This window comes from Panulirus ornatus, chromosome 31, assembly GCF_036320965.1.
Source record: "Panulirus ornatus isolate Po-2019 chromosome 31, ASM3632096v1, whole genome shotgun sequence".
Classification (NCBI taxonomy): Eukaryota; Metazoa; Arthropoda; class Malacostraca; order Decapoda; family Palinuridae; genus Panulirus; species Panulirus ornatus.
In genome coordinates this window covers 3,824,407-3,850,976 of record NC_092254.1, presented here as the reverse complement: position 1 = coordinate 3,850,976, position 26,570 = coordinate 3,824,407, and the positions used below count along the sequence as shown (strand labels likewise).

At 39.5% G+C, this 26,570-nt stretch overlaps 1 protein-coding gene across 1 annotated transcript; it reads left to right on the top strand.

Moving 5' to 3' along the window:
* Positions 1-1,158: 1,158 nt before the first annotated feature.
* LOC139758720 (uncharacterized) lies at positions 1,159-26,570 on the top strand. Its single transcript, XM_071680410.1, has 11 exons — positions 1,159-1,361; positions 4,061-4,211; positions 5,028-5,145; positions 5,935-6,042; positions 11,014-11,943; positions 15,546-16,283; positions 17,646-17,828; positions 20,893-21,066; positions 22,536-22,643; positions 23,739-23,866; positions 25,054-26,570. Exons 1-11 carry the CDS (start codon positions 1,322-1,324, stop codon positions 25,451-25,453), a joined length of 3,078 nt encoding a protein of 1,025 aa, XP_071536511.1. The 5' UTR covers positions 1,159-1,321; the 3' UTR covers positions 25,454-26,570.

Genomic DNA, 26,570 nt, shown 5'->3' with positions numbered 1-26,570 from the left:
ATATAAAGTTACCACAGTTGAAAGATTGTAGTGACCGTACGGGAGCAGAAGATATTATATGTATAAAGTTAGGCACATGTCTAATAGGCCTGTAACTGAGCATTATATATACCACCTTCCTTAACCAGGAATAATTTATCCCAACACCTAAGTTGTGGTACAATTGTACAGCTCACAAGGATGTTAAGAGACATCTTCCATTAGTCTGTGTCTCCCCTGGGTGTTGTAGCACGCCTGTCTCTCCTGGGCGTTGTACCATGCCTATTTTCCTTGGGTGTTGTACCATGCCCATCTTACCTGGGTTGTACCATGCCTATTTTCCATTGGTGTTGTACCATGCCTGTCTCCCCTGGGTGTTGTACTACACATGTCTCCCCTAGGTGTTGTACCATGCATATCTTCCCTGGGTGTTGAACCATCCCTGTCTCCCCTGGGTGTTGTACCATGCCTGTCTCCCCTGGACAATGTACCATGCCTGTCTCCCCTGGACAATGAACCATGCCTGTCTCCCCTGGGTGCTGAGTGGATGGTATTGCAGTTGTTTTTCATGGTAGGGGGTGACAATGTGTTGACTGGTTGGTCAGGCTTTCCATTCATCTTGCTATGGCCCAAGGTGTTGGGCCTGGGGACTATTTTCCAAAAGTGGGGAAAATAAGCAGAAAGGCGAGATTGAGACATGAAAACAAGGGGAAGGGGAAAATTATGAGGAAGGGGAAAGAGAGAGACTTGAGAAGAAGAAGGGGCCGACTGAGGACATGGAGTTAGAGTGAAGTGAAGGAAGCTTCAAGCTATCGTATCCTGAAAATTCAGTAAGGGGAGAGGCATGCTTGGTACAAAATGAACTGGGGTTTATGGGGTTCAAGTGTTGTTAGTGGGAGGTCAAGGTGAACCATGCAATATTCTCGAGTTTGACTGCTTTTATACTGTAAACATGGTAAGCAGACATTGAATGTTTGAAAATAAGGCTATTCACTTGTTCATGACATTACTACCTTGCTAAGGAGGGAGAATCAGTTAGTTTTGTAATATAAACATATAAAAGACGACGGCGTACATATTAATTACTACTGCCATCTCTTGGCCGAAACATAAGGAAGGATTGTTGTGTATTTTACGTGACGCGTTATGGAAACTTTTCTGTACTTTCCATAATGGACTCGAATTCTGAACGTAAACAAACTATGGTTGTCCCTAAAGGGAGAAGCCATCAGATGTGTGTGTAGTGTTAGATGTTGTCAGGAGGAAAGCAGAGCTGGGGAGGAAGCCATCAGTGTTGTCTTTATTATCAAGAGTTGGCAGGAGGAGGGCAGGAGGCAGCAAGATGCAGGAGGAACTAATGTTGGTGTTGTCAGTGTATGAGGGTGAGTTCCCTTACCCGCGTCTTCCCTTCATCCTCATCATTTCTTTATTTTACAAGCCATGGTTGTGCTACAGTACTACTTCTGTACCGCCATGGTTGTGTGCTACAGTACCACTTCTGTACCGCCATGTAACTAACATTGGTCAGGAGTCATTCTGCTTCAAAATGATGATACCTTAAGAAATGGACAACAAAGTGCCTGTCCACAAGTAAGAGTATATATATATATATATATATATATATATATATATATATATATATATATATTTGTTTATGGATGGGGTTGTTAGGGAGGTGAATGCAAGAGTTTTGGAAAGAGGGGCAAGTATGAAGTCTGTTGGGGATGAGAGAGCTTGGGAAGTGTCAGTTGTTGTTCGCTGATGATATAGCGCTGGTGGCTGATTCATGTGAGAAACTGCAGAAGCTGGTGACTGAGTTTGGTAAAGTGTGTGAAAGAAGAAAGTTAAGAGTAAATGTGAATAAGAGCAAGGTTATTAGGTACAGTGGGGGTTGAGGGTCAAGTCAATTGGGAGGTAAGTTTGAATGGAGAAAAACTGGAGGAAGTAAAGTGTTTTAGATATCTGGGAGTGGATCTGGCAGCGGATGGAACCATGGAAGCGGAAGTGGATCATAGGGTGGGGGAGGGGGTGAAAATTCTGGGAGCCTTGAAGAATGTGTGGAAGTCGAGAACATTATCTCGGAAAGCAAAAATGGGTATGTTTGAAGGAATAGTGGTTCCAACAATGTTGTATGGTTGCGAGGCATGGGCTATGGATAGAGTTGTGCGCAGGAGGATGGATGTGCTGGAAATGAGATGTTTGAGGACAATGTGTGGTGTGAGGTGGTTTGATCGAGTAAGTAACGTAAGGGTAAGAGAGATGTGTGGAAATAAAAAGAGCGTGGTTGAGAGAGCAGAAGAGGGTGTTTTGAAATGGTTTGGGCACATGGAGAGAATGAGTGAGGAAAGATTGACCAAGAGGATATATGTGTCGGAGGTGGAGGGAACGAGGAGAAGTGGGAGACCAAATTGGAGGTGGAAAGATGGAGTGAAAAAGATTTTGTGTGATTGGGGCCTGAACATGCAGGAGGGTGAAAGGAGGGCAAGGAATAGAGTGAATTGGATCGATGTGGTATACCGGGGTTGACATGCTGTCAGTGGATTGAATCAGGGCATGTGAAGCGTCTGGGGTAAACCATGGAAAGCTGTGTAGGTATGTATATTTGCGTGTGTGGACGTATGTATATACATGTGTATGGGGGTGGGTTGGGCCATTTCTTTCGTCTGTTTCCTTGCGCTACCTCGCAAACGCGGGAGACCGGCAAAAAATATATATATATTCTTTCTTTCTTTCATACTATTCGCCATTTCCCGCATTAGCGAGGTTGCGTTAAGAACAAAGGACTGGACCTTTGAGGGAATATCCTCAAAGGGCCCCCTTCTCTGTCCCTTCTTTTGGAAAATTAAAAAAAACGAGAGGGGAGGATTTCCAGCCCCCCGCTCCCTTCCCTTTTAGTCGCCTTCTACGACATGCAGGGAATACGTGGGAAGTATTCTTTCTCCCCTATCCCCAGGGATAAATATATATATATATATATATATATATATATAAAAATAAGGGAAAATATTTGGTGAACAGCAGTGTTTGTGTAACCTCTATAAAGAAAAAGAATATAATTAACCCGCTGAGTTCCAGATGACTCGCAATTACTTCAGTATGGAAGGAAAACAAGGTCTTTGATTTTTGTCTCTCTACAAAATGAAATCCTTTGCATAATGCAGAAGTTAAGACATAGATCTCCCAGAAAAGTGATGGAGAAATGATGGAGTTAGATATGAAATTTATTCCATGAGCCTTTCCCTATTCAGACTGTTCTTGATGGCAAGATACCAAGGTAATGCCTAATGAAGAAACAGGCCTTGGTATGCATAGTGACCTGTCAGCGAGTGTGGCCCAGAGGTGGACACATCTGGGTTAACCCTTGCCCTGTGCTTTACCCCTAGCTTGAGGGAGGATGAATATCAGAGAGAGCTGTGCACAATCAGCCCACACACTGGGGATTGTACACAAACCAGTAGTTTAATTGTTGGCAACGATAACCTCAAAACCACCATGGCACAATACTGAAGAGTCATTCAGCTGTCTAATATATCCTCATAGTTAAGAATAAAAAGACAGTGAAAGTTGGTGCTACTATTAAGACTTGTGGTGAACTCTAGACAGTCAGCAGTGTACCCCTCTGGTGCTGCGCTGTAAACAGTCAGCAGTGTACCCCTCTGGTGCTGCACCATGGACAGTCAGCAGTGTACCCCTCTGGTGCTGCGCTGTAAACAGTCCGCAGTGTACCCCAGTGGTGCTGCACCATAGACAGTCAGCAGTGTGATTGGTACATCTTTTCATATATTTTGTTCCTCTGAATGTTTATTCTTAATGTGTGTATTGATAGTATGCAGTACTTGGGAAAACCATGAGTATGATGGGCGTCAGATAGTTTCTCTCAGATGCTTATTGGTGTAGTTATGTGATTTTTTTCTCGATTTTTTTTTGTATCAGCTTTTACATGCACTCTGGGAATTTGACATAGTAATGTGTATTGCTTAACAAACTTTCAAATTAGTGAAAAATTTAGTTTGTTCATCTGAAATAGTAGTACTACATTCATGGGTTCAGTTAAATATTTTGGTGTATATGATATTTGCAGGAGAAGGCATTCAACCAAGGGAGGGATGGACTGTAGTGGTAACAGCTCGCCTTGATGGACTCGTACTGGCCACTGATCCAGTACCTCTAACCACAGAACCAAAGTTTCGACAAGAGATATCATGGAATCTCAACACTGCAACCCTTCGCAAGTTAGTATTAAATTCCTTGGAGGCTGTTACATGACTTGTTGAAATCTTGATATTTTACAGTTGTCAGGCCTAGACACATCTCTAATCATTGTTACTAAGAGGCAGAGCATCTTGTAATTCTTAAATCTAGATTTTCATTGTTTCCACAGTAGAATTACTTCTCCATAGTGATAGGCTTTTTCATTACTCCTCTTATTTGTTACATTACAGTCATTCATAGTAACCAAAGATGATTGGTTTGCTAACAGAAAATCACAAAAGACAGAAAAGTAAATATGGGGTTTACAACGTTCATTAAAGGTATGCATATTACACAAAACTCAAAATGAATGGAATGTCATATTTTAAACAGCCTGAAAAATATGAGTTTTACTTTGTTGGAAAAGAGACATAACTGCATAGGTAAGGAGTTGACAGGTGTACGCTGCATACTGAATACCAGTGACCAATCCCATCCTTTTTAACGTTTTGCTGTAATTGTATTTTGCACATTAACCCTTCCAGTTCTATGGATGTCAGTCTACTTTTGCATTGTGATATGTGATCTTCACATATAATTTCTCTGCATAAGTTGAAATCTGTATTCATTGAAGGCTTTGTTGGCTGGACATGGATGGCTAACCAAACAACAGTTAAGTTACTGAAGTTGCCAGGAGGCCCTAGTAACCCATAATGACTATGATGGGTGGATGTATGCCTTTTCTAGGGACTTGCTTAGTCTGCGGTACCCACATTAACATAAAGTACCCACCATGACATCCCTCACCGCTCCCTTTCCACCACATAGTTTAGTCCAAATATCATTGTTGGTTGCAGGTACAAACGTGCTCGAGTGCCAGTACGTGTTGAATGTCACGCTGTAGACAACCATGAGAATCATCAGATGATAGGCTACATAGTGCTGCCACTGTCCACTGCTGTGAAGGGAATAAATGTGAGTTTGATTTTAGAACACTGTACTGTATCAAATTAATTGATATACAGTTCATTTGGTTGCTTTAGAAATCCCAAAGTAGATTTGCAATGATAATCATCTTTCATCAGATAGTTTATTAAAGTGTGCAGGACAAATTTATTGATAACAGGCAGTATCCCCTAAGTTCACCTTTATATTCAGCATTAATCCCACTCACCTACATATACTTAAGTATGTACCTTTTTTACATCAAGTATATCTAATCACCACTTCTTTTTCAGTGCATAAGCCAACGAGCTATTCACCATTTACATTTACAATGGGAAGCCCGTGCTCTTCAATTATACCCTCAACTGCCACATCACACTTTAACATTTATATATCCTACCATAGATACACGATTCATTGCATCAAAATTGTTGATGCAATTACTTAGCTCCTCGTAAAACACTCGCCCTTCTGCCTCAATCCTCCTCTTTACCAGTTTGTTGTCCCTGCCATTCATAAAAGTGAGCATTTGATGGGCCTTCTATCAGCACATGCCACATATGAAAGCTTAACAACCTCCTTAAGATGTATTTTTCTCAGTCATCTATGTCCCCTACTTCAATTTCAGAAGCAGAGAAAGTATATTAATACAAGTCTTTGCAGTGAGAACCACTACATATAACATGAAACAACTGGATTATAAAATGATAGGTAGTTTTTATTTACATCTGTTAATTGTGCATTCATTTTTATATTACTCATGACTGATTGATCATATTGTTATTAAGAGTACTAATGAGGTTAATTCTATTTTTACAGATTGATCCAAAATGGCATAAGTTGTTGGGTGGACCAACAACTCGACACAAGTTGTCTCCAAGCCTGTTGCTGTGTCTCAATGTCTTGCCTAGTGCATCCACCACTAAGGTATCATTACTACAGTATTATGTTTATTATGTTCATTACCTACCTTTAGTGTTTCTTTTGGGAGTCTGCCACCAGAGTTGTGTTCTCTGTGAACAGCACCACCTTACATTCCCCTTCTTCCAGCATACTGCAGACCCTTCCCTTGCTTCAAGAGCCCAACAGCTATCTTCCTCACTACCTTGTCCATAAACATATTAAATGACAACTGTGACATCATGCATTGTTAGTGCAGACCCACATTCACAGAGAACCACTGTCTTTTCTCCCTTCCTACTGGCACACATGCTGTATTCTCCTAAAAACATCCTTTCCATTTCTCCATAAACCCTTAACACCTTCCATAAGGTAATTCTGTCATCCCTTTTACATACTACATCCAGATCCTGTAGTGCTATTTACTGGTGCCCTTTATTTACATTGAAAGTTTTGTTTTGAGAAAAGGCCTGTATAAATGACTCATATAAATGAAGTTAGCTCTCCATATTAAAAGGGGGATGCAACTCTCCATATTCAAAGGAGAGTACATTTCTTAGCCAGGTTAGATTAGGCAAGTTCCCTCAACCTAACCTAATCTTTATGATTTTGACATTTTGGGTTTTCACTAGTTAAAACTAGTTCTGACTAATTTTGGGTTTTGACTACAATATGTGCATAAAACCATGAGGAAAATGAAGTATAAGTTCCCAAGTGCACTTTCGTGAAAGATCCCATTGTCAGGGGATATTCAAGAATGAGAACAGTCAGTAGATAAACAATGAAGAGACATAGCTAAGACACCATCGGTAAACAAGTGTTACCGGATGGTGGTGTTCGGGTCTGGCATCATGCCAGTCATTAAATTTTTATTATGTGGATGGGAAAGGGAACTGTTTACAAATTAGTCAGAACTAGTTGCAACCAGTTAAACCCTGAAATATTATGATTATAAAGATTAGGTTAGGTTAGGTTAGTTCTCTTGATGTAACCTAATCTAACCTAACCTTTATATCTTGACATCTCAGGTTTTCACGAGCTAAAACTAGTTCAGACTAATTTCAAGTTTTAACTGCAGTATATGCATAAAACCACAAGGAAATTGAAACTCAGTGTTCCCAAGTGCACTTTCATGTGATGATCACATTGTTAGGGGAGATATAAGAATGAGAACAGTCATTTGATATACAAGGAATAGACGTAGCCAAGACTCCATTGGTAAAGAAGCATTACCAGATGGTGATGTTTGGGTCTGGCATCATACCTGTTATAAAATTTTTATTATGTGGACCACATAATGGGAAAGGGAACTGCTTACTAATTTTGCCTACTAAAAAGTTATCCAGTTTGTATATTCTTTCTTTCTTTCAAACTATTCGCCATTTCCCGCATTAGCGAGGTAGCGTTAAGAACAGAGGACTGGGCCTTGAGGGAATACCCTCACCTGGCCCAATTCTCTGTTCCTTCTTTTGGAAAATTAAAAAAAAAACGAGAGGGGAGGATTTCCAGCCCCCCGCTCCCTCCCCTTTTAGTCGCCTTCTACGACACGCAGGGAATACGTGGGAAGTATTCTTTCTCCCCTATCCCCAGGGATTTTGTATATATATTCGCTAATTTTTTTTTTTTTTTTTTTTTGCTTTGTCGCTGTCTCCCGCGTTTGCGAGGTAGCGCAAAGAAACAGACGAAAGAAATGGCCCAACCCACCCCCATACACATGTATATACATACGTCCACACACGCAAATATACATACCTACACAGCTTTCCATGGTTTACCCCAGACGCTTCACATGCCTTGATTCAATCCACTGACAGCACGTCAACCTCGGTATACCACATCGCTCCAATTCACTCTATTCCTTGCCCTCCTTTCACCCTCCTGCATGTTCAGGTCCCGATCACACAAAATCTTTTTCACTCCATCTTTCCACCTCCAATTTGGTCTCCCTCTTCTCCTCGTTCCCTCCACCTCCGACACATATATCCTCTTGGTCAATCTTTCCTCACTCATTCTCTCCATGTGCCCAAACCATTTCAAAACACCCTCTTCTGCTATCTCAACCACGCTCTTTTTATTTCCACACATCTCTCTTACTCTTACGTTACTTACTTGATTAAACCACCTCACACCACACATTGTCCTCAAACATCTCATTTCCAGCACATCCATCCTCCTGCGCACAACTCTATCCATAGCCCACGCCTCGCAACCATACAACATTGTTGGAACCACTATTCCTTCAAACATACCCATTTTTGCTTTCCGAGATAATGTTCTCGACTTCCACACATTCTTCAAGGCTCCCAGAATTTTCGCCCCCTCCCCCATCCTATGATCCACTTCTGCTTCCATGGTTCCATCCGCTGCCAGATCCACTCCCAGATATCTAAAACACTTCACTTCCTCCAGTTTTTCTCCATTCAAACTCACCTCCCAATTGACTTGACCCTCAACCCTACTGTACCTAATAACCTTGCTCTTATTCACATTTACTAATATTACTGTTATAATTCTTTTTGTACTTAATAATAGAATATTCAGTGATATATTTCATGGTAAAGGAGTTACAGTTGATAACTGAATTAGCATTGCAACAGTCAGTACAGTGGTCATAAATTTTAACATGATTAAACAAAGCATCTGCTTCTTGTCCTTTTCTTATACTATATTCATGTTGCATAAGTCTTGAAATCAAGATCCTTACCAGTTTGCCAACATAAAATATATTAAAATTTTTACAAGGTATTCTGTAAACATGACAGTTAAGCTATCATCATTCTAGTTGATGTTTCATAGGGCATTATGTATATGCAGTCCAGAGTTTATTGATAATGAGTTTGAGAAGTTACATTCTATTGGACTCGAGTTAAAGTATCTTAGATCTTTCATTGATAAATCCCTCAAGTTGGCAAAGAAATTATTCTGTAGAGTTAAACCTAAACTTCCCCTTGATACCAAGAATCTTTTACTTCTCCCTTTTAGTGATAATTTTATATTACTTTCCATTGTGCTTAAATCCTGTAATGTAAATGTAGCCTTCAGCAATAACAATACTATAAAGAATATCTTAATCAAAAACTCACCAGAAAATTCTGCAGGCTGTAGAATATGAGTACATATTTTACAGATTCTCTTGCATTTACCTCCCTTACAACCCCATCCATAAACAAATTAAACAACCATGGAGACATCACACACCCCTGCCGCAAACCTACATTCACTGAGAACCAATCACTTTCCTCTCTTCCTACACGTACACATGCCTTACATCCTCGATAAAAACTTTTCACTGCTTCTAACAACTTGCCTCCCACACCATATATTCTTAATACCTTCCACAGAGCATCTCTATCAACTCTATCATATGCCTTCTCCAGATCCATAAATGCTACATACAAATCCATTTGCTTTTCTAAGTATTTCTCACATACATTCTTCAAAGCAAACACCTGATCCACACATCCTCTACCACTTCTGAAACCGCACTGCTCTTCCCCAATCTGATGCTCTGTACATGCCTTCACCCTCTCAATCAATACCCTCCCATATAATTTACCAGGAATACTCAACAAACTTATACCTCTGTAATTTGAGCACTCACTCTTATCCCCTTTGCCTTTGTACAATGGCACTATGCACGCATTCCGCCAATCCTCAGGCACCTCACCATGAGTCATACATACATTAAATAACCTTACCAACCAGTCAACAATACAGTCACCCCCTTTCTTAATAAATTCCAATGCAAGAGTCCTGGAAAGAGGGGCAAGTATGAAGTCTGTTGGGGATGAGAGAGCTTGGGAAGTGAGTCAGTTGTTGTTCGCTGATGATACAGCGCTGGTGGCTGATTCATGTGAGAAACTGCAGAAGCTGGTGACTGAGTTTGGTAAAGTGTGTGGAAGAAGAAAGTTGAGAGTAAATGTGAATAAGAGCAAGGTTATTAGGTACAGTAGGGGTGAGGGTCAAGTCAATTGGGAGGTGAGTTTGAATGGAGAAAAACTGGAGGAAGTGAAGTGTTTTAGATATCTGGGAGTGGATCTGTCAGCGGATGGAACCATGGAAGCGGAAGTGGATCATAGGGTGGGGGAGGGGGCGAAAATTTTGGGAGCCTTGAAAAATGTGTGGAAGTCGAGAACACTATCTCGGAAAGCAAAAATGGGTATGTTTGAGGGAATAGTGGTTCCAACAATGTTGTATGGTTGCGAGGCGTGGGCTATGGATAGAGATGTGCGCAGGAGGATGGATGTGCTGGAAATGAGATGTTTGAGGACAATGTGTGGTGTGAGGTGGTTTGATCGAGTAAGTAACGTAAGGGTAAGAGAGATGTGTGGAAATAAAAAGAGCGTGGTTGAGAGAGCAGAAGAGGGTGTTTTGAAATGGTTTGGGCACATGGAGAGAATGAGTGAGGAGAGATTGACCAAGAGGATATATGTGTCGGAGGTGGAGGGAACGAGGAGAAGAGGGAGACCAAATTGGAGGTGGAAAGATGGAGTGAAAAAGATTTTGTGTGATCGGGGCCTGAACATGCAGGAGGGTGAAAGGAGGGCAAGAAATAGAGTGAATTGGAGTCATGTGGTATACAGGGGTTGACGTGCTGTCAGTGGATTGAAGCAAGGCATGTGAAGCGTCTGAAGTAAACCATGGAAAGCTGTGTAGGTATGTATATTTGCGTGTGTGGACGTGTGTATGTACATGTGTATGGGGGGGGGGGCATTTCTTTCGTCTGTTTCCTTGCGCTACCTCGCAAACGCGGGAGACAGCGACAAAGTATAAAAAAAAAAAAAAAAAAAAAAAAAAAATTTTACAGATAACCACGAATACTAGTATTTTATTGATTTTGCTACTTTGTCTCATCATTTCAAGGTCATTGCATGTTGGCCATCTACATTTTCACTGATAATGTATTTCCAGAAGATATAATGAAGAATGATTCATGATGCTAGGTATTTTGTTGGAAATGTATTATAGTGTTGAGTTGATTTTTTGCTTCTGTTTCAGAAAGATGAAGTTATGACTGTGAATGATGATAGCAATTGTGCAGAGACTGACAACAAAAGTGCCCTTGACATGGATGTGGATTCTCACCATGCATCACCACAACAACCAGATGTTATTAATAAAGAAAACTCTATAAAGTCAGGGCAGAGGGTTAAAGTTCTTTCTTCTGACTCAAGAATAAATAGTAAATTCAGTGATGGTAAAGTCAGATCTGATTCTAATGGAAAACAGAAACTTTCATCCTCCAGGGAAGAAGAAGTAAAAGTTGTGGTTGAAGACTGTGCCATGCGAGTGGCAGAGAAGAAAACTATTAACAATTCTAGTTATTCAAGAAGATCAGTTGGATCACACTGGATGGAGGACAAGACTAGAGAAGTGAAGGAATGTTATATAACTCAAGAATATGGTCATGAAAAGGAGGACAGTGATGACCCACAGAAAATTTTGAATAGAGAAGGTTTTGACATATGTAGCAATTACAGGAGGCTGTCAGATGTCACCCACAGTTCTAATAATGCTGTATCTGTCAGTGCAACAAGCATTCCTCAGCACCATCCTGTTAATGTTAGAAAGGATTTTACCCAATCTCACCCCACTGACATTAGTAGAAGAGTTTCTCAGCCCTATTCCAATGATAACAATGGTCTCAGAAAAGCAAATAAAAGGTGTGATACACAAGGATCATCTAGCATTGTAAGAGAAAATGGGCACAAATTTGCACAACATACAAGCAGCAGCAATTTAGCACTTGCCATTCCCAGCACCTCCAACACAGCAGGTGGCAAAAGTAGAATGAGCACAGATTCAACACAGATAATTCCAAGGTTGAATCAGAATGGTGGCTTCTTTCAGATTGGTCCTGTTGGTGAACCTGATGAGAAGATGTTCCACTTTTCTGTTACAATAGTATATGCCAAAAACTTGGATGAGGTATGTTGTAGTTTTGTTACTTTCTTAAGGATAATTTAACTTATAGTTGCTTTTTTTCATTGTAATTCTGTATCATATGTATATATCGCCGTTTTGTCATTCACTCGCATCAATTATCTGGCTGTTATGTGCAATGGACCGAAACCACAGTCCCCTATCCACATTCAGACCCCACAGACCTTTCCATGGTTTACCTCAGATGTTTCACATGACACATTACATTCTCATTATAAATAATAACACATTACATTCATTATAAGTAATGACACATTACATTCATTATAAATAATGACACATTACTTTCATATTAGATAATGGCACAGTAGACTCATAAATGATTACATATTATTAATAATGACACTTTAAATTTTCAGTATAATAACATATTGTTTTCATTATAAATAATGATGCATTACACTGTTATTATAGACTACAAGACACTCTCATTATGAATAATGGCACATCACATTCTAATGACACATGTACACAACATTTTTAATGAAACATTATACTCATTATAAGCATTGATATTACACTCATATATAATGGAGAATGGAGAAAAACTGGAGGAAGTGAAGTGTTTTAGATATCTGGGAGTGGATCTGGCAGCGGATGGAAACATGGAAGCGGAAGTGGATCATAGGGTGGGGGAGGGGGCGAAAATTCTGGGGGCCTTGAAAAATGTGTGGAAGTCGAGAACATTATCTCGGAAAGCAAAAATGGGTATGTTTGAGGGAATAGTGGTTCCAACAATGTTGTATGGTTGCGAGGCGTGGGCTATGGATAGAGTTGTGCGCAGGAGGATGGATGTGCTGGAAATGAGATGTTTGAGGACAATGTGTGGTGTGAGGTGGTTTGATCGAGTGAGTAACGTAAGGGTAAGAGAGATGTGTGGAAATAAAAAGAGCGTGGTTGAGAGAGCAGAAGAGGGTGTTTTGAAGTGGTTTGGGCACATGGAGAGAATGAGTGAGGAAAGATTGACCAAGAGGATATATGTGTCGGTTGTGTCGGAGGTGGAGGGAACGAGGAGAAGAGGGAGACCAAATTGGAGGTGGAAAGATGGAGTGAAAAAGATTTTGTGTGATCGGGGCCTGAACATGCAGGAGGGTGAAAGGAGGGCAAGGAATAGAGTAAATTGGAGCGATGTGGTATACCGGGGTTGACGTGCTGTCAGTGGATTGAATCAAGGCATGTGAAGCATCTGGGGTAAACCATGGAAAGCTGTGTAGGTGTGTATATTTGCGTGTGTGGACATATGTATATACATGTGTATGGGGGGGGGGGGCCATTTCTTTCGTCTGTTTCCTTGCGCTACCTCGCAAACACGGGAGACAGCGACAAAGTATAATAAAAAAATATAATAATAATGACACATTCCACTCATTATATATAATGACACTTTACTTTCATTGTAGATGATGACACATTATAGTCATAATAATAATTACATTATACTCATAAATAATGACATTACATTTTTATTATGAATAATGACATGATGTTCATTTCATTATCATTCATTTTATTAAAGATATTGTTTATCTTTAAAATAAGCCTATAATTTTCAAATGTAGGGTCTGTTGCATGTTTATTTAATATAGTATCATGAGTTAACATGTTAATATTCAGTGATTCCCTAAAACAATTTAATGTGTGTGGAAAACCATCAAATTCTCATTTGTTTTAATTTTCTTGTTCCTGGGTTGACACTTAATTGATTTGGAAGAAGAAAACCCAGATTTTCATATATTGCATGTATCTGTATACCAATTCGCCATTTTCTTAAGTACAGTAGATTGGTACATGCAGACCCTTTCCATAATTCTATTTATCCATCACCCTTTGTCTTTGCTGATACATTTACATTTCAATGTTTTCTTGCCTGCCACTTTCAAGTAGATCTCTCTGTCATTCTCACACTCTTCCAATATTTCTTTACCACCTTAGGATGTTATCTTTTAGCTTATGAGCTATTTACAAAATTTCATATTTAATTTTTGAAAATATTATGTTTGGTACATGCACTATACCAGCTATCCTGCTATACTTACCTTTTCATTAAAGTGGGCTCCAGCACTCCCTTAAGCAGCAATTGCTCCTGTTGATAATACTAAACCATTTAATGAATTACTGTATGTACTCATCTATAAGTCTACCTCCTGTATAGGTCGACCCTTGATTTTTGACCAAGAAATCATTAATTTATGATATGCTTTGTGTATAGGTTGACCCTTTGAGGGTAATGGCTCCATATTTAATGGCATATAAAACTCATTTCAGAAAATCCTCATTAGAAAACACTCTACATCTTATAAACTGAGGTTTGTTGAGCCTGAAACACCAAGCGCGAAGGCAAATTGTTTAGCATTTATTATTACGGCACTTTACACCAAAATATGCATAGTTTCAGCAAAAATATTGTATATTTCCATTCAAGTATTTATTCAAGTCAGTTAGGATAGAATATTATTGTAATGCAACAGTTTTTAGCTGAAAATAATTGGAAAAATGATTACAATAACATCTTTTGAACAACGAAAGAAACTCGATTGTTTTTATCATTATTCTATCCCACTTTTCACTGTAATATGTACATCATTTCAGCAAAAATAATACATTTTCAAGAATGTATTATATCAAGCATGGTGTGAACAGAATATTGTAGTGATATAACAGTATTTTAATTGAAAACTATTATGAAAATGAGTAACATCTCTTGAACATCGGAAGGTTAGGTAAAGTTTTGTTTTCATCATGTATTTTATCCTATTTTACTCTGGAATGCATCATATTTTATTAAAACTACTGTTTATATCTGAGAATATATTCATTCCGGCACAGTTAAGGTAAAATATACCTGTGATGTAACAGTTTTTTAATTGAAAATGATTTGAAAAACAGGCACCATCTACCTGATATGGCAGAGCCCAGGTTGTGGAGGTTTTACCTTTGTACTGACCCTTCCTAAGCAGCCTTTAGTATTACCATATGTTGAAATTGTGTTTGTACTCTTATTGTTTTGCTCCTTATTTTCCAGAAACTTGATATGTTTGTATATAATACAATGTTTTGGCATGTTTAATTACCAGTTGGTACATATTTTACATTTCCATTGTTTACTAGCAGTAACTGGTAAATATTTTTCATGTCTGAAGCTAAAAGTTGCTCGTAGTCCTTCCCTTCATGCATGAATTTCAACATAATGAAACTATTACCCATGTATGGGTTGACCCCCTAATTTTAAGCCTAAATATATGGTCTTAAAAACTTAACTATACACAAGTATGTACAGTACATATACTTCTCTGTACTTGGTTTCAGTATTCAACCTCTCTTTAGAATGTTATATTCTTGTGATATTTCATTTTTTCCTTTCAGTTTGGTTTACCTTTCATAGTATGTCATCTGCACTCCTGAACATCTCTTTTAGTTTAATTAGACTGTGAACCCAGCTTTATTCCTGTCCATTTTTATCCAATTTTGCTTGTTTTGGTACCATTGTCCCATTGCTTCCTCTCACATTTCTTCTCTTTCTCTGCTAACTTCCTGCATTTTGATGTTTTTTGTTTTTTTACATACTTACATAGACATTTTCACTTCAGGTTTTTCCAAAGGATTTTGAAGTAGCTGAGACTGACAAGATGCGTTTCTGTTATTCCCTTCTGGGTCACATTGTCTACACTGACCCTATAAAGGATCTTATTAATCCACAATTTTTGGCTGAACGAGCAGCTGGGAAAGTGTGTTCCACATTCCACAGTGTTTCTACATACTTTAAGCAGCATCCTGAACTCCCTATTCACCTTCTTATTGGAGATGTCTGCTTGGCAACCAGTTCCATAAACTTGTCATCATTTGAGGCAGTAGATTCTTTGACACCAGAAACACCACTTACCATAGAGGGAAATTTCCCACTAGTTCCAGTAATGATGAACCCCTTAGTTTGGTCTCCAGCAAAGAAACCAGTTTTAGGAGGTACCATACAACTTTCCATATCAGCTGATCATGAAGGTTCTAGTATCCATTATCCTCCAATGGTAAAGGAAAATTTTGATAATGGAAGCTCTGTACTTATGGTAGACTACCTCTCCTCTTCCTCATCATCTGGTGGAGTGACTGATTCTGAGGAGGAGTATACCATAGCGTGGTCAAATCAGGATGATGGTGTTGGTGTTTACACCCAAGAGGGAGAACAGAACAGATACAAAGTAAAAAGGAGGAGACACAAGCAGAGGGACCTGCCTGGCAGGTGGCGTCACCAGCGGAAGAGTCTCATGTATGAGGCAGCTATGGAAGTTGAGACATGGAAGGAAAACCAACAGCGTTTCTTTTGGAAGCAGGTAAGAGTTTTTCATTGATTTCCATTGTTGAGTTTTGTTTTGCAAGACGCTACAAAAGTAGAAGTATAAAGTGTAGTAAGTGTGGTCTCTGCAAAATATTTAAATCATAAAACAGAACCAAGCAAGGAGTGCTCATCCTCCTTGAAGGCTCAGACTGAGGTGTCTCAACATGTTTGGATGTAACCAAGATGTGAATAAAAGAGAGATAGGTAGTATTTTTGAGGGAAGGAGCCTGTATGAATATTACCAAAATGAGAAGAGAAATGAGATATGTTGTATGTTTTAGGAAAGGAACCTCAGTGTTCTTCTAGCTCTGAGTGAAACAAGGCTCGAAGATAAAGGAGAATGATTGAAGAATTTCCCAGGGGTAAAGTGAGGGGTTAGCTTGAGGGCAAGAGCTGAGAAAGAGGCAGCACTTCAGCTGAAAGTTGTGGGAAGGTGTGAATGAGTGTAAGGTGGGGGCTCCAGATTGTCTTGAGTAAAAATGAAAGTGTAGTATGAGATATGGTTGATTATTAGTGCTAATGCACCCAGCCACAAGAATGATAGGGACAAGTTAATGTTTTGGGAGCAGCTGAGTGAGTGTGTCAGCAATTATGATGTGAGAGATCATGTATTTGTGATGGGTGATTTGAATGCTACAATGGGTAATGTAGTAGTTGAGGATATAATTTAAGGACATGTAGCTAGTAAGCTGAATAGAAATAGTGAGCAACTTCTGGAGTTATATCTAAAAAAGAACTGGCAACTGGGAGTACCTGGTTTAAAAAGAGAGATTAGAAAAGTTAGGGTTAGATACCTGGGAGTGGACATGACAGCAAATAGAAGCAGAAGTTAAGTCATAGATGAGTGAGTTAAGGTTCTGGAGAATTGAAAATTGTGTGGAAAGAGTGGTTATTATCTGGGAAGGCAAAAATGGGTATGTTTGAATGTATAATATTCCCAGCAATGTTGTACAGTTGTAAGCCATTGGGCTATAAATGGGGATGTGCAGACGAGGATGGATGTGTCGGAAATTAGATATTTCAGGACAGTATGTGGCGTGAGGTGGTTTTATTGAGTAAGGTAAGGGTAAGAAAGAGGTGAGGTCATAGAGTGTGGTTAAGAGAGCTGAAGAGGGTGTATTGAAATGGTTTGGACATAAGAAGGGAATGAGTGATGAGAGGTTGACAAAGAGGATGTATGTGTTAGAAGTTGAGGGGACAAGGAGAAGGGGGTGGTTGTTACATGTGGTCACCAGTGTGTACATGTGGTGAGTCCTAAGTGTTTGGTGTTTTGGATTGTGTGAATGCATTACAGTATTAGGTGTCAATAATTTTCTTGGTAAACAGCTTGTCTTAGTAATCATCCCTCTTTTTGTAGTGGAGTGCTCGTGAGGCTGAACTGCAACACCATTTAGCATCTGAGTGGCAAGCTAGAATTAGCACCATGGAGGCACAGTTACAGCGGCGCCTTGACCAGTGTGATACTCTTCATCGACGACTCACTGAAGCTCTTGCAAATGTAACTGTCAAAGAGAAGAATATTGCTCTACGGGAAGAGAAGGTAAGGAGCATGTTGTGGGGTTCCTTGTGGTGTTTGCTATGAATTGTTGATTTTGTATTTTCTTAGCTTTGATGTGTGACTCCTTATGTATCTTTCTTTGGAAGTTGAATTCTGTTTTGTGATATACTTTAATCTTAGTGTTTTTTCTTGCTCTTTCATTGTCTTCTATGAAAGCAAGGTAACACCGGGAACAAATTAGGAATGGCCTCATGTGCTCACAATAATGTGTCTTATTCTCTAATACAATCAGTCTTTTCTTGTTATAATTATTGTCATTTAGTAGCAATTTTTTTGTAACAACATAACCGAACAATTTTTAAATCACCAGGCCCACCAATCAGATCCAATATCATCAAGATCAGGTGGGTGCTGGCAGCAATGCCTCTACTCCTACCTGAAAACTTTCTCTTACCTCAACATCTTGGTCAACTTTTAATGCTGAAAGGATAATTATTCTTAAAATCCAGGCTGTGGAAATGAGCTATTTGAGAAGAGTATGCGGTGTGATGATGGAGCGATGAAAGAAATGAAGGGGTGTATGAGAGATGTGGTATGGCAGGGAATGCAAAGGGAATGAATTGTGGAGTGGTAGTGTGGCTGAAACATAATACTTTGAGATGGTTTGTCCATGTGGAAAGAATGCAAAACTGAGAGTTTACAAGGAGAATGTATGATAGTACAATTAAAGGGGTTGGTGTGAGAGGAAGACCACCTGTGACTGGGCAAAAAGGGTGGAAGAATACTGGAGAGAAATGGTGGAAGAGTACATGGAATGATGTATGTGAGGGAGGCATGTAAGGCTAGTGATAAGTGGAGAATGTTTTTGCTGTGGACATCCCCTGATGTAAGTTCCTCGAGCGAATGGGCATCAGAGGTTATAGATAGCCAGAAAATCACTCCCCACACAACCTAAAGACAGATTATCATCGTCAAATAATTCAGAATCACATGCCAGGTCCTTTAGATTTAGCTGAAAGCCACTACTCTTCTTCAAAGAAAACTCAAGTAAATATGCTCTTATTGGCGTGGCTGGAGGATGACTGACTGTAGGGTGAAAATGTCTTTATGCTACCTCAGCCATCACCCAGCTTGGCATGGTGTACATCCTTGAAATTGAGGCATAAAACAATGTGCAAATTTCCTCATAGAGGTGTTAAGGAGTTAAATGTGACCCTGTTTAACTGTGTCAAGTTAGGTGCTGATTGAGAAATGTGGAAACTTATACTGAACAGCACTTTAGATGGAGGGTACATCCCATCCCCCATGATTGTCCTCATGTCATAACTTCTCCCTCATCCATGACCTTCCTCTTGTCATTCTGTATCACTGTGTAATGTTAGGTGCTGCATGATCAAGAAATCATGAAATTTATAAAGAACAAAACACCTCCATCCCTCCACTCACTATCCATGCACATCCCAATTTCTGCGTACCATGAACTTCACCCACATACATAAGCTCTTCCTCCCAAAGTACCTATCACTCCTTCATTTTATTTGCTCTGACATTATGCCACTTTTTACTCAGTCTTTCTTCATATCTGTGCACTCAAGCCTCTTTTCCACATTCACTCACTCTCATCACCTTCTTCCCACACGTCATCTCCTCTCTTTGTAAAGCCTTTGCCGTACAAACTCTCTCAAGCAATTCTTCTAAGGAATGATAAATCATCCTGTCTGCTGCCCCTCTTAGCATATTCACATCTAGCATCTTCTTTGCTCTGTGACCCCCTTCAACTCACCCATGTATGCTTATGTTTGCATCATTTTTGTTGGACCAGATATTCTCTATCATGTGTTCTTTTTGAGGACAACTTGACGAGCTTTTTCTCATTCTCACTCAGCGAAGATACCCTCCCATTCATACCCTTAGTTACCACTCTTGCATTCAGATCACCTACCTTGAGTACCCAATGCTTTGCTTCAAAATGACCCAAGCACTTGCACAGCTCCTCTAAAAAGAATCTTTCTGTTCTTCACTATTTTGGCTACCAGGTGCAAAGGCACTCACAATTCTCTTCCTCTCTTATTCAACACCAATTCTTACCTCTCTTATTCAACACTAATTCTTACCCACATCAATCTGGAACTTATTTCTTTATTCTTATTAACATATCTCCACGTTCCACCTTCATTGGTAGTACCACCCTTTCCTTTACCCTTGCCCTCACACTAACTCCATTCTTCACCCCCCTTTGAACATTCCCAAAGCATTTTTTCCCTTCCCACTGATCGTGGTTTTCCCTAAACATAACACTTCTCTTTCTCTTCAGTCTTGGTTAGAGCCATTAAACAACACCTCTTTCTCTCCTCTGTACTGGTTACAGTCATGCATATTCAGACTGACTTCTCAGCTTTAGCTTTCAGGAAAACTTTCTTATTAGGCTCTTTGCTTTGATCCATCTTTTGGAAAGAGGGAATACAAGGAAAGGAGGGTTGTAGGCCCTTACTCTTGCTCCTATTAGCCACCTGTTAGAACAACTCACAGGAAATGCATGGGTAGTTTTCTTTCTCCCTAATTCCCAGGGACATTGGAAACTTTTGATGAAGAATATAGAATCATGTGCATAACATGTTGTCAAGTGCTATGTTATAGATGAAGTGAAAGTTTGTGTGTTTGGATTAAGTTCCATTAACCCACATGTATGTGAAACAAGAAAGACAGGCATCTGGGCCAGAGCAGGGAAATATGACAGCCACTGTGATGCTGGCTTCCTCTCCTGCACTTCTATACCTCCCAATACCCAGGCAGTAGTATCTCACTAGTTAGTGCCTGTTTACCACCTTGTAGATTCTTTTTTAAATCATTGAAAGGTTGTGTGGGTATTCAACCAACAAGGTCACCTCTGCACAAACAAAGCACAGATTATGTTAATTCATGCATACAAACAGGCCTTCATTTCTAAGGGTTGTATTTCCATACTAATTAAGTAAAAGGGAAATGGTAATATTGATAATGACAGTCTTATGCTATAGATACCTCTGATAATTTGACTGATATGGAGTCTACCACTGCTTTAATTTAATACTCATTGGTGAACTTAATATGACTTTTAACATTACAGGTGAGAATGTTACAAGAAGAAGTTGAGAGGAAAGAACATGAATTACATGGAAGGGAAAGGATGTTAAGAAAAGTAGAGAAAAGATCAAAGAAAGTAAGAGAATCCCAGGAAACAAGAGAGTTACGAGAACAACTGGCCCATGAGAAAATGATACAGAGACATCTGCAAAGACAGGTTAGACAAAACTCCCTGCAGCTGGAGTTCATTGGTACTCACAGAAATTATAGAAGCAGTCCACCTTCCAGTAAAGTATGAACATTAGTCACCCTCAGATATGAACATTGCTTAGTTATTATTTGAGTGATCTATCAGTATCTTTGCAACTGTTCTCTTTGGGAACTCCCTCTTGTGGGTGGTTACAGCAAAAGTCTTCGTAACTGGTGAACTTAAGTGCCACTTCTTAGCCTTTAGTGCCTCACCCTTAACAGACCAGTGGCAAAGGGTAACTCTAGCACAGTGTTTTCAGAGGTTCCTACCTAATGTTCCTGCCAAATATTTCTACCTAATGTTCCACCCTGCTACTTCTACCGAATGCTCCTAGCTGTCCCTATCTGCTATTTTTTCCAAATGTTCCTGTCTAATGTTTCAACCTACTGCTTCTATATATGACTCCTACCATTTTGCCAAAAGGCACGGCTAGGACTCGGGCATAGCACTCACTGTAGGAAAATCTAGTTACGAAGAATGAGTTTTGTGAGTTACGTGTTGTTATGTGTGATAAGGAAAGATTGCTTATTTGTTGACAGAATGCCAGCAGTCCAGATTTGTTTGAGGCAGAAAGAAAAAACAGTTACCTGTGTCAAAGGAGACCAACTTGACAGCTACTGAAGTGCTGGTTCACTATACAGTTCCACTAACCCTTCCAATACCCAGATGGATAGTACTGCTAATATACATCCCTGGTCGGTGGCTGGCTATCAGCTACTATCTCCTATAAGGAGTGATACTTATGATAATGCACATTCCATTAATGTTTGAATGTTGGAACCATTGGAAAGGTCTGTGGGGCCTGGATGTGGATAGGGAGCTGTGGTTTCAGTGCACTACACATGACAGCTAGAGACTGTGTGTGTGTATATGTGTGGACGGGCCATTCTTCATTTGTTTCCTGGTGCTGCCTTGCTGATGTGGGAAACGGTGATCAAGTATAATAAATAAATAATATATATAAAGATAAACAGCTGGTTTACAGAGGGTTAGTAAGAACCAGAAGTGCTGATGGGTGAAAGTAGGATGACTGATACAAGTGTACAGCATTACATACCACAGTAACGTAAACTGTATTTTGCATGCTCTGCCATTGTCAGAGTGTACTGCATTACAAACCACAGTAAGATAAGCTTTGTTTTACGTACACTATCATTATCAAAATAAAACTGATCATATACTGTGTAAGTACTTCAGCACGGAGATCATGGTGAACCATAACCTGATGTACAAACCATACTGATAAGGGGTAGAAATTTATTATTGTCATTAGATTTACATTTCTAGGTAAGTTTAGTGTTGAACACATATTGTTTGGTAACCACATTTGACTGTATTTAGAAAATGTCTGACAAAAAAATACTGTGTTCAGCAGAAAGTGTACATTTGTAGGACCCGTTATCTAACAGATAGGTTAATTTCTTTTTCGTGTATAGGTGAGAGAATTGGAAGCAGCAAGTCGAGCTGCTGGTGATACTGCTGAGGCAGCACAGCTTGGAGGTCAAGTGAAGATGCAAGAAATTGAAAATCTCAAAAGAGATAAAGTAAGTCAAATTGGTACATTCTGCTGTTAACGGGACTTGGGTAGAAACCAAGTTGATCAAGTAAGTAATGAAAGTGTAAGAGAGATGTGTGGAAATAAAAAGTGTTGTTGAGAGAGTAGAAGAGGGTGTGTTGAAATGTTTTGGACATATGGAGAGAATGAGTGAGGAAAGATTGACAAAGAGGATCATGTGTCAAAGCTGGAGGGAATAAGTAGAAGTAGGAGACCAAATTGAAGGTGGAAGGATGGAGTGAAAAAGATTTTGAGCAATCGGGGCCTGTACATATGGGTATGTGTGTGTGTGCAAGGAATAAAATGCATTGGAATGATGTGGTAAACTGGGGTCGACGTGCTGCCACTGGACTGAACCAGGGCATGTGAAGCATCTGGGGTAAACCATGGAAAGGTCTGTGGGGCCTGGATGTGGATAGGGAGCTGTAGTTTTGATGCATTACACAAGACAGCTAGAGATTGAGTGTGAATGGCCTTTTTTGTCTATTTTCTTGGCGCCTCCTCACTGAAGCAGGGGGTAGCGATGTTGTTTCCTGTGAGGCAGGGTAGCACCAGCAATGGACGAAGGCAAGCAAGTATGTTTATGTACAGGTGTATATATGTATATGTACATTTATGTATATATGTGTGTATATGAGTGGATGGGCCATTCTTTGTCTCTTTCCTGGTGCTACCTAGCTGATGCGAGAAACAGCTGCACATGCCATCTCAGCTAACATTAAAAAAGATAGTGGGGTAGTAGTGTAGGGTACTGTACAGATAGTGGGGGTGTAGTGTAGGGTAATGTACAGAAGTGAGATGTAAGAGAACTTACCCAAGGCAGGATTTTACTATTAATGAGGGAATTTCACCCTCTTGTGTATTCTACACTTACTTCACTTGCCAGTCTTCATTAACTTAACACAAATTTTCCTTTTCTTTTTGTGGAGAATAACAGAATCTTTTTGTGTGCACATACATCTTAATTAGATTTACACATACAGAAAACTGTGTATCTATGTTCACATTATGAAAATGTGTCCTGTGTGGAAGCCTAAAAAAGTTGGTCTAAACTTGGCTCTTAGTAACAATATGGTTCTTGCAGGAATACTTAGCAGAACAGTTATCAGCAGCATTGAGGAGGAAGAAGTATTACAAGCTACAGTGGGTGCAGTCCATTGGCCAAGTGCATCACCTTAAGACTTCCCCTGTCTGCCATGCTAATGACTTGAGGTAAGACATGTTGCTTGTTTCTCTTTCTTTTGCTGAGAGAGAGAGACAGACATGAATTCAGGGAGAAAATTAACCTCAGAAAGGATATACAATTTTAGTATCTGTTAAGAACTAAACAGTATCAATGAAATCATATGATACATCTCTCTATGAAAATCCCTTGTTTAGCAAAGAATATCTGGGAAAAATTAATGCCAAACCATTGGCATATAAGATGCAGAGTGAGAGTGAATAAATCTAAGGGAGTGGGAAAATTGGTTAAGGGGGCATATGGGGGAATTTGTAATAGAGAGAGATTAGGTAAAGAAGAGATGGAGTGAGTAGCTTGCAGGATTATTGAATGTATAAGATGATAGAGTGGCAAGTGTTAGGTGTGTGTCAGTGAGGCAAACAAAGTAAGAGAGTCATGGCAAGTGGTGTGGTGAAAGAAGAAGAGGTGATGAAAACTTCAGATGAAAAAAAGTGGCAAAGCAGATGGAATGAATGGTATTGCAGGTAAATTTCTATAAAGGAAGGGAGTGACTGTTTTTCATTGGTTAGTTAGGACACACGAGAGCTAATTCTAACCACACAGTAAAAGGAACTGGTTTAAGTAGGTTTCTTGCATAATGGTGAAATTGCATATAATGATCCCGTATAAAATGAGGACTAGGTGTACATACAGTAATGAGTAGACAAACACTAAACAGCTGCTCTTTCAACCAAGTCTTAAACTCGGTTCCATCAGACATGCACACATCTGAAATTAAACTCCCCCAGCATAATTGAGTTACACTTTCTTGTCTGTATTTTGGACACCACCCATATCTAACATAACACCAATTTACTACCACAAGACATCTCATGCCCAAGATGCAAGTTCCATATGTGAGAGTAGGTAGATATATACGTATCATTGCTCTTCACTGCCAGTGGTTCTACCCTGTGGACATAGCCAACTTCATGAGTGCTGCAGCAGCCTCATAGTTGGAGATCCTGAGGCAGGAAAGTAAGATACATGTATTTCTTTTTGTAGCCAACATATCAAGGACAAAAACGTCCCTAGTTGTGGCTATATATGTATTCCTGTGATCACTGGTATCTCATTAGCACAGTATGTGTAGCATACATATTTTACTGCCCTAACATGATGCTCAGAGATTTATCCAGTGACTATCAATTTTACTATCATATTGTCTTGTTTCTAGATTGGAGATGGAAAGGTCTTCACCACAGCCATATTATGTCCACCAACAGCCTAATAAACGTTTGAAGTACAAAGAGGAAAACCACACTGTATATGATGCTGGAGAGAAAGGCAGGGACCAAGTTAAGGGGTCAGAACTAAGGCAAAACTCTGACATGCACTGTGGAATGGAACCAGCAAAAATGGAGAGCAATGAGAGAGTGAGATGGAAGAAGGGCATGGGGCCTGGCAAGAGTTCAGAGCCAAGGAAAGTGCTTGAAGATCTTGTAAAGGAGAGACAGGATCTCGACAGGCTAGTGAGGAAAAGGAATAGTCTTGTTGAAGCTGAAGAATCATCTTCCCACTATTCTGCTGCCATTCGGGAGGCAGAAACAAAGATTCGATCACTAGTGGATGGGTAATTGGGAGTCAGCTGAGATGAATGGTGCCTATGCAGTGCGAGGATCAGCGTGAGCAATGGGCATGCTTGGATGTGTAACATAAAAGCCGAGATTGAGTGAGTTCACTGGTGAAGCACAGTGATTAAGTATATATTGTAATAAGGTGGAGGAAGTTATTGACTGTTAGCTTTCATTACATGCATTGTTTTAGGTGATGCATACTGTCATTAACATGTAAAAGCAATGAAAACCCCTCATATTGCATTACAGCTTCTCAGATATTTGAAGTGCAACCTTGCAGAACACTGTAATGATAACGATTGTGCAGTGATGTCACACATGAAATTGGTGATGTCTTGACTCTAGCTACAAGTTGATGTGATACAGTGTTAATTATCATGAAGGGGATGAGGGCCTGAGGAATTTTTAAAGCTCTCAAGATGACTACATATGCTGTCATGAAGTAATCATCTTTGAACTGAATTTTGCCAGCCTGGAAAACTCAGATTTCATGTATGGTTTTGATACATAGAATAAGACTTATTGTCATGTCAGGAAATACCATAATCTGACAGTCATGTGGTTCAGTTAGATATAGTTAGGACTGTCTTGGTTGTATGTTAATAAACGTTTCCACTACTTCATACCTGCATGATTCCTGCAGACAACTGGCAGAATTGCCATCATTTAATTCACATGGCACTGTATATGTAGAAATCTTAAAATTATAATTATTTCTCCATGTTAGTTTTTCAGTTATTATCATGTTTTTTCTTACTTTTGAGAAAGATTCTTTAAATGGTATTGTTAGGTACATACAGAATTATTATTTTTAAATAAACCTGTAATTTACAGGATTATGTTGCACTCCAAAGCCACCAATCTCCATTCTGTCTTGTGTATGCCAGCAGGTCAGGTTATTCTGTACATATAATAGTAGTAAGCTATGTTTCTTTATATATTGGTTTCAAATAAAATTAAATCACTGCCATAGCTTAATTTACTTCTGTCATATCAGTTGTCATATGAAAATCCAAAAAATTTCACGTTTTAGTTTTTGCTCTGATCCAGCTATCGTTTCCACAACTGATCTAACTATGGTTTCTATAACTGATCCAAATATAGTTTCCACAACTGA